The sequence below is a fragment of the Lolium rigidum genome, chromosome 6 (genome assembly GCF_022539505.1).
Source record: "Lolium rigidum isolate FL_2022 chromosome 6, APGP_CSIRO_Lrig_0.1, whole genome shotgun sequence".
Classification (NCBI taxonomy): Eukaryota; Viridiplantae; Streptophyta; class Magnoliopsida; order Poales; family Poaceae; genus Lolium; species Lolium rigidum.
The window spans coordinates 42,187,084-42,198,053 of NC_061513.1; the positions used below are offsets into that span (position 1 = coordinate 42,187,084).

Sequence of the window (10,970 nt, forward strand, 5' to 3'; positions counted from 1 at the left end):
TGATCGGAACTTGGTTGTTACATATATTTGGGGATAAAGACCCGTCCTTTCTTGGAATCTCCGTGATTAGGTCTCGCCGCTCGCGTTAGGATTTCGTCGATCGTCTTAGCCGCGGCGAGATCGGGTCGTCCCCCGCTGGGGTTTGCCGGTTTTGATCTGTCGCCGCTGTTGCAGGGAGGGAGGGCGAGAAGGGGGAGAACGAGGGTTTCTTTCTTGGCAAGGGGTTGGAGGAGATGGCGCGCAATGCGGTGGACAAGGCGACGTCCATCGACGCGCAGCTGCGGATGCTGGCGCCCAAGAAGCTCTCCGACGACGACAAGCTGGTGGAGTACGACGCGCTCCTCCTCGACCGCTTCCTCGACATCCTCCAGGACCTCCAGGGGGAGGGCATCAGGGAGAGGGTAAATAAATGCTCTTCTCGATTCATCCATGTTAACTTATTTTTTGCGTCTTTTTTTCAGTTACCTGTTGATTGATTTAGGTGGTAATTAAATACCATGGCCCTTTTATGTTCATATCTAGTACTGCATTGCACGTTGTGCGCAATTAATCAAGCTAAAGATGGTAATTCCGTCTCTCCGTGTTCCACTGATCCTGTTCTTAGTAAGTTTGTGTCTCTCGGTGTTCCACTGATCCTGTTCTTAGCAAGTCTGTGCCCTAAATTTGGTAATGTTGCAGTTAACAAAACATAGTGCAAGTCCTTTAACACTGGGGATCTACAATTTAATTATATCCTGTACCATATTCCTGGACTAGTATTCTCTCTACAGAGCTATTATTGTGTCTTAGCCTTTTTTTAGTACATGACCATGATATTCAAAAATTTGGGGTATGCGCGCCAAGACGTATGGCTTGTGACGTAACGTATTGTAGAAACATGTCCCGATTTTTTTACGCAACACCTCTTTATATGTCTTTTCAGAACACGCCAAGTCAACGCTGTAAATCTTTGACCACTAATTAGGGCTGTGTCGGTTTCGCTGATCCTGTTCTTAAATTGTTTGTGCCCTAAAGTTGGTAATGTTGCAGTTGACAAAACATAGTACCAAGTCCTTTGCCACTGGGGATCTACAGTTTAGCTACCCTGTACCATATTCCTGGACTAGTATTCTCTCTACAGGGTAATTGTGTTTTACCATTTTTAGTACACGACCATGATTTTCGAAATTTGGGGTATGCGCGCCAAGACGTACGGCTTGTGACGTAACGTATTGTAGAAACATGTCCCGTTGTTTTACGCGGCACCTCTTTATATGTCTTTTCAGAACACGCCAAGTCAACATTGTAAATCTTTGACGGCTAATTAGAGCTGTGTCGGTTTCGCTGATCCTGTTCTTGACATGTTTGCGCCCTAAAGTTGTTGCTGTTGCAGCTAACAGAACATACTGCCAAGTCTGGGGATCTACAATTTAGCTATCCAGTACCATATTCCTAGTCTAGCATATATTCTCTTTACAGATTTATTGTGTTTTAGCCTTTTTTAGTACGTTACCAGGATGTTCCAAAATTAGTGGTATGCCACGACATATGGCTCGTGCCGTAACATATTGTAGAAGCATGTCCCTTTGTCTTACGCAACAGATCTTTATATTTATTTTCAGAACACGCCAAGTCAATGTTGTAAAATCTTTGACTACTAATTAGGGCTGTGTCGGTTCCACCGATCCTTTTCTTAACATGTTTGCGCCCTAAAATTGGTACTGTTGCAGCTAATCAAGTATCAGATGTTTATTTCCTATCTTCTTTATACTGCTCAGTATATTTTGCTATGTGCAGTAAATAATGTTTATTAACGACGATTCATTAAAAAACTTCATCTCGCATTAAGAATATTTCTGAGTTATTACATGATACTATAGTGGAATTATTTTATTAAGTGAACTATTCACTTGAACTTCTATAGTGGAATTGTTTTATTTGTTGAACTGCTAGAACTAAATATTGGAGGAATGGAGGTTCTACATTATCTTACCTATTCTGGGTGCACATTAGGGGTTTGTATATGTCAAGTATTAAAAGTTTGTGTAACGCAGGCCTGCCCAAGTAATCTGAACAACACGATGATTTGCAAAAGCTTGGTTTCTTTAATTTTTCTAATGTGCTTGGTTGCATGAGCTTCTCTTACATATATTGCTTCCCCTCGCAACTTGCTTGTCTTGTTAATTTCTAGTTCATATCTTGCAATAGAAGTAATATGTAATTGCCATGATCCAGGATTTGTATGGTTTATTTTGACTCTGAAGAAGAAGACATACAATTATCAGTTCAAACAGTAAATGCACGGCAACATAAATTTTAGCCTTTTTTTAGTTCAGAACCATGATTTTCAAAATTTGGGGTATGTGCGCCAAAGACGTATGGCTTGTGACTTAACGTATTGTAGAAACATGTCCCGATGTTTTACGCAACACCTCTTAATGTCTTTTCAGAACCCGCCAAGTCAACGTTGTAAAATCTTTGACTGCTAATTAGGGCTGTGTCGGTTTCGCTGATCCTGTTCTTAACATGTTTGCGCCCTAAAGTTGGTGCCGTTGCAGCTAACAAAACATACTGCCAAGTGTGGCTATCTACAATTTAGCTATCCAGTACCATATTCCTGGTCTAGTATATATTCTCTTTACAGATTTATTGTGTTTTAGCCTTTTTTTAGTACGTTACCAGGATGTTCCAAAATTAGCGGTACACCACGATGTATGGCTCGTGCCGTAACGTATTGTAGAAGAATGTCTCTTTGTTTTACGCGACAGATCTTCGTATTTCTTTTCAGAACACGCCAAGTTAACGTTGTAAAATCTTTGACTACTAATTAGGCCTGTGTCGGTTCTGTAGATCCTGTTCCTAACATGTTTGCGCCCTAAAGTTGGTACTGTTGCAGCTAACAAAACATACTGCCAAGTCTGGGGATCTACAATTTAGCTATCCAGTACCATATTCCTGGTCTAGCATATATTCTCTTTGCAGAGTTATTGTGTTTTAACCTTTTTTAGTACATTACTAGGATGTTCCAAAATTAGGGGTACGCCACGACTTATGGCTCGTGCCGTACGTATTGTAGAAGAATGTCTCTTTGTTTTACGCGACAGATCTTCGTATTTCTTTTCAGAACACGCCAAGTTAACGTTGTAAAATCTTTGACTACTAATTAGGCCTGTGTCGGTTCCGTAGATCCTGTTCCTAACATGTTTGCGCCCTAAAGTTGGTACTGTTGCAGCTAACAAAACATACTGCCAAGTATGGGGATTTACAATTTAGCTATCCACTACCATATTCCTGGTCTAGCATATATTCTCTTTGCAGAGTTATTGTGTTTTAGCATTTTTTAGTACATTACCAGGATGTTCCAAAAATTAGAGGTACGCCACGACTTATGGCTCGTGCCATAACGTATTGTAGAAAAATGTCCCTTTGTTTTACGCGACAGATATCCGTATTTCTTTTCAGAACACGCCAAGTTAACGTTGTAAAATCTTTGACTACTAATTAGGCCTGTGTCGGTTCCGCAGATCCTGTTCTTAACATGTTTGCACCCTAAAGTTGGTACTGTTGCAGCTAACAAAACATATTGCCAAGTCTGGGGATCTACAATTTAGCTATCCAATACCATATTCCTGGTCAGAGTTATTGTGTTTTAGCCTTTTTTAGTACATTACCAGGATGTTCCAAAATTAGCGGTATGCCACGACGTATGGATCGTGCCGTAACATATTGTAGAAGCATGTCCCTTTGGTTTACGCAACAGCTCTTTATATTTCTTTTCAGAACACGCTAAGTCAATGTTGTAAAATCTTTGACTACTAATTAGGGATGTGTGGGTTCCACTGATCCTGTTCTGAACATGTTTGTACCCTAGAGTTGGTACTGTTGCAGTTAACAAAACATACTGACAAGTGTGGGGATCTACAATTTAGCCATCCAGTACCATATTCCTGGTCTAGTATATATTCTCTTTGCAGAGTTATTGTGTTTCACCCTTTTTGCAAGTATATTACCATGATGTTCCAAAATTAGGGGTATGCCACAGCGCACTTCTCGTGCTGTAACATATTATAGAAGCATGTCCGTTTGTTTTACGCAACAGCTCTTAATATGTCTTTTTAGAACATGCCAAGTCAGCGTTTTAAATCTTTGACCGCTAATATACAGAAAAATATTTGGATCTGCCAAGTGTCGAAACCATCACTAGTTTCATAAAAAAATAATTATATTTTGAATTAAGCTTATTGATGTGTAATTAGAGAAAGTAGTGGTCAAAGGTATTTATTGGATGTTTCGTACTATTACTAAAGTAATAAAGAGCCGCATGCATCGATTGATGCAGAGGCTGGGGATGTCCCCTTATCGAAAAAAAGGTATTTATCGGAGACTATGTACATGTCCAAAACGATAAACATAATAGCACAGAGGTAGTACCAATCTTTTGTCACTGATTAGTGTTAACTTGCGGGTATGATGTGTTCCATCTTTCTAACACTTGACGGATCCTGTTCTTAACATGTTCGTGCCCTAAAGTTGGTAATGCTGTAGTTAACAGAACATAGCGCAAAGTCCTATAACACTGGGGATCTACAATATTTTTATCCAACAGTCCATTACCATATTCTCTACAGAGTTACGGGTTTTTTAGCCTTTTTTTGTAGACATTAACATGATGCTCAAAAGTTAGGGGTATGATATGTTGTAGAAATATGTACCTTAGTTTTATGCAACACCTCTTTATATGTATTTTTAGAACATGCCAAGTCAATGTTTTAAATCTTTGACCGCTATACATAGAAATATGTGGATCTGGCAAATATCTATATGATCACTAGTTTCATATAAAATCATTATATTTAAGTTAAATTTATTAATGTGTAACTAGAGAAAGTAATGGTTAAATCCTATTTATTGGAGACTATGTCCATGTCCGAAAATACGTGGATGTGATGTACTCCCTCTGTCCCAAGAAGGATGTCTTAGATTTGTATAAATTCGGATGTATCTAGACACTAAATAGTGCCTAAATTCATCGAATTCAGACAAATCAGAGACATCCTTTTCAGGACAATGGAGTATTAATTCGTGGATATGATGTGTTGCATCTTTTTAACAATGGATGATATTTCAAACTCCAGCTTGCACTATGTTGATGTATGATGTTCAACTACATTGCTGTACCAACAGAGACAACTGCTCTGTTAAACTGTACTATAAGCCTGTGGTTTCCTTTCCTTGTCGAGTATTTTGGACATCTTTTAGCTTAATGTGATATCAGGGTGAAAGTTTGATGGATGACTTCATCAGATGTTTGTCAATCACTTTCTTGTGGATGGCTCGATGTTTGTCGATCACTTTTATTGCTATCTGTAGTTCAGTTCAGTCTGGGTCTAGAGGTGTCTGCACTTTGTTCTTTCTTTCCTTTTGAACGTTGTATAGTATTGAAGTCCATACCTGCTAGCACGGCGTCATTATTTTCTTATTGCTATTTTACTTAATTTATGACAAAGCATATAACTTACCAAAACGTTTTCCAATTTAGTTTACTGTCGGCACCGTGCAAACTTTTGGAATGCAATGAAGTTTCTTTCACTTACTAAAAAATCCTAAATGAGTTTGCACTTATATTGGTGGATGCAGGTCCAAGAATGCTATGAGTTAGCTGCTGAGTATGAAAATAAGCTTGACCCTAAGCAGCTAGATGAGATTGGCAATCTGCTAACCCGCTTGGATCCTGGAGACTCTATTGTGATAGCCAAGTCATTATCGCACATGCTTATCCTGGCAAACTTGGCTGAGGAAGTCCAGATTGCGTACCGCAGGAGAATAAAACTGAAGAAGGGTGATTTTGCAGACGAAAATTCTGCGACGACGGAATCAGATATTGAGGAGACCTTCAAAAGGCTCGTTGGTGAGCTGAAGAAGTCTTCCGCTGGAAGTATTCGATGCACTCAAGAATCAAACTGTTGACCTGGTATTGACAGCACATCCAACTCAGTCAGTTAGGAGGTCATTGCTCCAAAAACATGGCAGGTAGTTTCTATATTTCTAAATCCCTGGTGATACTAAGACGATATTTGTGAAGTAAAATTGTTGCTCGTTGTGTCACTGCACCCTTGCATGGTTTTCGATATAATATGTGTGCACGGTGCCAAAGAAATGTATGATACTAATATGCATGTATTGATGGCTATATAAGTTTTTCACTTCTATTTGCAGGATAAGGGACTGTTTAACCAAGCTTTATGCAAAAGATATAACTCCAGATGAGAAGCAGGAACTGGATGAGGCGCTTCAGAGAGAGGTAATTTCTGTGAACTTGTGTAGGCATGTTGCAACCTTGGTGACTTTCACTAATCAGTTAAGACTTTGATTTCCATTAAACATTACGTGATCATGATTCTGATTTCGTACATCATTTCTTATCTGCAGATTCAAGCTGCCTTTAGAACTGATGAAATCCGACGAGCACCTCCTACTCCACAGGACGAAATGCGTGCTGGAATGAGTTACTTTCATGAGACAATATGGAAGGGTGTACCCAAGTTCTTGCGGAGGGTAGATACTGCTCTTAAGAACATTGGCATAAATGAGCGAGTGCCTTATAATGCCCCTCTTATTCAGTTCTCTTCTTGGATGGGTGGAGATCGAGATGGTATATGACAGCTCTTATATCCTGTTTGCAAGATATTGCTTTTATCTTGCAAATATTGTTCTAACATTGATGTGGATGGCAGGGAATCCAAGAGTCACACCGGAGGTTACAAGGGATGTATGCCTGTTAGCTAGAATGATGGCTGCCAATTTGTACTATGCACAGATAGAGGATCTAATGTTTGAGGTAAAACCTAAAAATACTTCTTAATGCAGTGTTGTATTACTGTGTTGTGGTCTCAGAGGATACTTTTTTTTTGTTACCTGCAGTTATCTATGTGGCGTTGCAGTGATGAACTACGTGTAAAAGCTGACAAGTTACACCGTTCCTCGAAGAAAGACACGACAAAATACTATATAGGTACTTATACTTATTTGATATTCTACAATGAGAAAACTGAATATAACCCTTTGCATGTTCTGTTATAAGCAGTCTTGATTATCGTTGATTATCAAGTGTTTGATCAAACTAGTTAATAGCCACAAACTTTAACACATTCTTATGCATGTTACCATTAGTTATCAATGTGAATTCTCTTATAAGTAGGATATTTTTGCACAATGTTTGTCAGAACCTGGATACGAGTAGAGGACAATAGAAATGTGATCCATATACTTGATTAATATGAGAGTTAAGATGGAACTAATTTAGAGCCTACTGCATAAATATTGGTCCCAACAATTTTTGTATTAGTTTTATTGTGTACTCCGTCCCATTATATTATGAGACGGAGGTAATAGTTTTCTTAATTAGGTGAAACCAAGTGCGTACTAACATGCTTGTCTTGAATGCAGAGTTCTGGAAGCAAGTTCCTCCAAATGAACCCTATCGTGTGATACTGAGTGATGTCAGAGATAAATTGTACAATACACGTGAGCGATCACGCCATTTATTAACCAGTGGGTTTTCTGAAATTCCCGACGAAGCAATCTTCACTGATGTTGAGCAGGTATCTAAAACTGAAGTGCGAGTTATTTAAATATGCCATGCTTAAATACATGCATTTTGTTACTAGCTTATACTTTCAACACCGTAAATATACTGGAGGTCAAACTTCTCCAAGATATGTAGTACAATAGCTGTTTCCTTTATCTAATATGAGTTGGTATTTTTCTTCCTTTTCAGTTCTTGGAGCCTCTTGAGCTCTGTTACAGATCCCTCTGTGCATGTGGTGATCACGCTATTGCAGATGGCAGTCTTCTTGATTTCTTACGTCAAGTGTCAACATTTGGACTATCCCTTGTTAGACTAGATATCAGGCAAGAATCTGAAAGACACACTGATGTTATGGATGCCATAACTGATTACCTTGGAGTTGGATCATATCGTGAATGGCCAGAGGAAAAACGCCAAGAATGGCTACTGTCTGAACTCAATGGAAAGAGGCCGTTATTTGGTCCTGATCTTCCCAAGACGAATGAAATTGCTGAGGTTTTAGATACGTTTCATGTGCTAGCTGAACTTCCCTCTGATAGCTTTGGTGCTTATGTGATATCCATGGCAACAGCTCCTTCAGATGTTCTAGCAGTTGAGCTTCTGCAGCGTGAATGCCATGTGAAGAAGCCACTGAGAGTTGTGCCATTGTTTGAAAAACTAGCAGATCTGGAAGGTGCACCAGCAGCTCTAGCTCGGCTTTTCTCAGTTGAGTGGTACAGAAATAGAATCAACGGAAAGCAAGAAGTGATGATTGGGTATTCAGATTCTGGGAAGGATGCTGGCCGTTTCTCTGCTGGTTGGCAACTGTACAAAGCTCAAGAGGAGCTTATTAAGGTTGCGAAGACGTTTGGGGTTAAGTTGACTATGTTTCATGGACGAGGGGGTACTGTTGGAAGAGGTGGCGGCCCTACCCATCTTGCTATACTGTCACAACCTCCAGATACTGTCCACGGATCACTTCGGGTAACTGTTCAAGGTGAAGTCATTGAGCAGTCCTTCGGAGAGGAGCATTTGTGTTTTAGAACGCTTCAACGTTTTACAGCTGCTACTCTTGAACATGGTATGCATCCACCAATCCCACCTAAACCAGAGTGGCGCGCTTTGATGGATGAAATGGCTGTTGTTGCCACAGAGGAATACCGTTCCATTGTTTTCCAAGAACCAAGATTTGTTGAGTATTTCCGCCTTGTAAGTCTCCATTTACTCTTATTTGTATTCCATTTTAGGTGCCTTTTTTATAAATTTATTTTTGCTTAGCGCACAAAGTTTCACTTGCAAATTAGGAACTCAGCTAGCTACTAATAAAAGTTAAGCTGTAAACCATTTCAATGAACTTATTTATAGTGTTACCATCATTAGCTACAAAAATAGGAAAACTAAGTGTGGTGACAGTCCTTCAAAATTGCTAGGCTAGTTGTTATTCTAGTGGTCTGCATAAAGTGTTTTGCACTTTCTGTGTCCAACAGGCAACACCAGAGCTCGAGTATGGTAGGATGAATATTGGAAGCAGGCCATCAAAACGTAAGCCAAGTGGAGGAATCGAAACATTGCGTGCAATTCCTTGGATATTTGCTTGGACACAGACTAGATTCCACCTGCCAGTGTGGCTTGGTTTTGGCGCGGCCTTCAAGCATGTCCTGCAAAAGGACATTCGTAATCTTCAAACCCTTCAGCAGATGTACAACGAGTGGCCGTTTTTCAGGGTTACCATAGACCTGGTTGAGATGGTGTTTGCCAAGGGTGATCCAGGTATAGCAGCTCTGTACGACAAGCTGCTGGTTTCTGATGATCTGTGGTCGTTTGGGGCGCGTCTTAGGGCAAACTATGAAGAGACAAAGCAGCTTCTTCTACAGGTGATTCTCTAACACTTTTACTAAATCTGGTCCTGATCACTGAATTCTCACTATATCTTGTGCCTCACCGAAATGTGACTGTAAAACTCAGGTTGCTGGCCACAAAGACCTCCTGGAGGGCGACCCGCACCTGAGGCAGAGGCTGCACATCCGTGAATCATACATCACGGCGCTGAACGTCTGCCAGGCCTACACTCTGAAGCGCATCAGGGACCCTAGCTTCCAGTCGAACCCCGGACCTCATCTGTCCAAGGAGATCATGGAGCCCGGGGAGTTGGCGAAGGTCAGCACCACAAGCGAGTTCGCCCCAGGTGGCCTCGAGGACACCCTCATCCTGACCATGAAGGGCATCGCCGCCGGGATGCAGAACACCGGCTGAAGCGCAGACCCGAATGCTGTTTATGCTGTGCGAGCTGATGCGCATGGCGTGTTTGTAGTACTAGTGGCGGTGGTGTTATGAGATGACGCTCTCGGTGCATCGTCGTCGTTTATATTGTCTGAAGTCTGAACTAGTAGTTAACCCAGATCGACATTGCATGCGTTTGGGGTGTCTGAAGTCTGAACTTTCATTCGCAAAAAAAAAAAAAAAAAAAAAAAAAAACTATGTTGAACTTAACTTCTTTGCATGCGTTCACTAGCAATCAGCATCTGTTCATGGTGAGTTTGACGTCGTGAGTGCTCTGACCGTGCTGTTTGGTTAGAGGATGAGAGCGTTGGCTACCCAAATGTTTCTGTACTGTCGACGCAGCATTGCTTGATCACCGCACTTTGGGGTCTCGGTTTGTTGGAGTAAATTCTACTGACGGGAAGAAAACCCGCACCCTTTTTTGTGGTTAGCACTTAGCAGGACTACAAGATTGCAGTATGGCTCCCTGAACTCCAAACATGACGCCATTGTTTCCGCGAAATTATTCATCCTGCCCCGTCCTTGCAGGCCACAGCATTTTGGGGTGGTCCGGAAATCCGGTGCTAGCCATCATAAACACTCATGTCCGCCATGATCTTTTCCATGAAATGAAAATATATAGAAGACAGCTCGATCAAGCGGCACATATGCAAGCATAGCCTGCTCTAGATACTCCACAACTCATCATGTTCTGAAGACGAGGAATGAGGATCCGTCCTCTCCCAGCTGGTAGCGACACCACATATGGATGAGTTACCTTTCATTCCCATGGTGAGGCAAGGGATCCCCACACCCCACCTTGGGGGTTCCCACGAATTGATGGCCGTGCGTCTCGCCGCGGCAGGCAGGAGGCTGGGGTAGTTGTAGTGGTCGTCGGCGATCATATAACTGCGTGTCGATGAGGCCAGATCAATGTTGACCATATGCGCCCCTCTCCCTCCTTGTGCCGTTGTGCCGGCAGAGACGCAGGACCGGGAGGAGCCACTTCCCCCAGAGCAAACATCGTCCATTCATTGTGGGTGATACGCCCACGTTTCTCTTGCCCGCAACATCGGAACAAAGAGCTCAGTCACCACCACAAGCAGAGCAAACAGGCTACAGCCGTCCAGGCATGCAGCTACGGTGCCGTGACCCTCAAGGGGAA

At 41.6% G+C, this 10,970-nt stretch overlaps 1 protein-coding gene across 1 annotated transcript; it reads left to right on the top strand.

Moving 5' to 3' along the window:
• The first annotated feature begins 215 nt into the window (after positions 1 to 215).
• Positions 216 to 9,909, top strand: LOC124660494 (phosphoenolpyruvate carboxylase, housekeeping isozyme-like). Its single transcript, XM_047198310.1, is given in 11 exon segments — positions 216 to 401; positions 5,617 to 5,904; positions 5,906 to 6,009; positions 6,196 to 6,280; positions 6,409 to 6,631; positions 6,714 to 6,817; positions 6,901 to 6,991; positions 7,426 to 7,580; positions 7,757 to 8,755; positions 9,034 to 9,420; positions 9,512 to 9,909. Coding segments are annotated over 11 exon segments (2,892 nt in total). The 5' UTR covers positions 216 to 233; the 3' UTR covers positions 9,800 to 9,909.
• Positions 9,910 to 10,970: the final 1,061 nt, after the last annotated feature.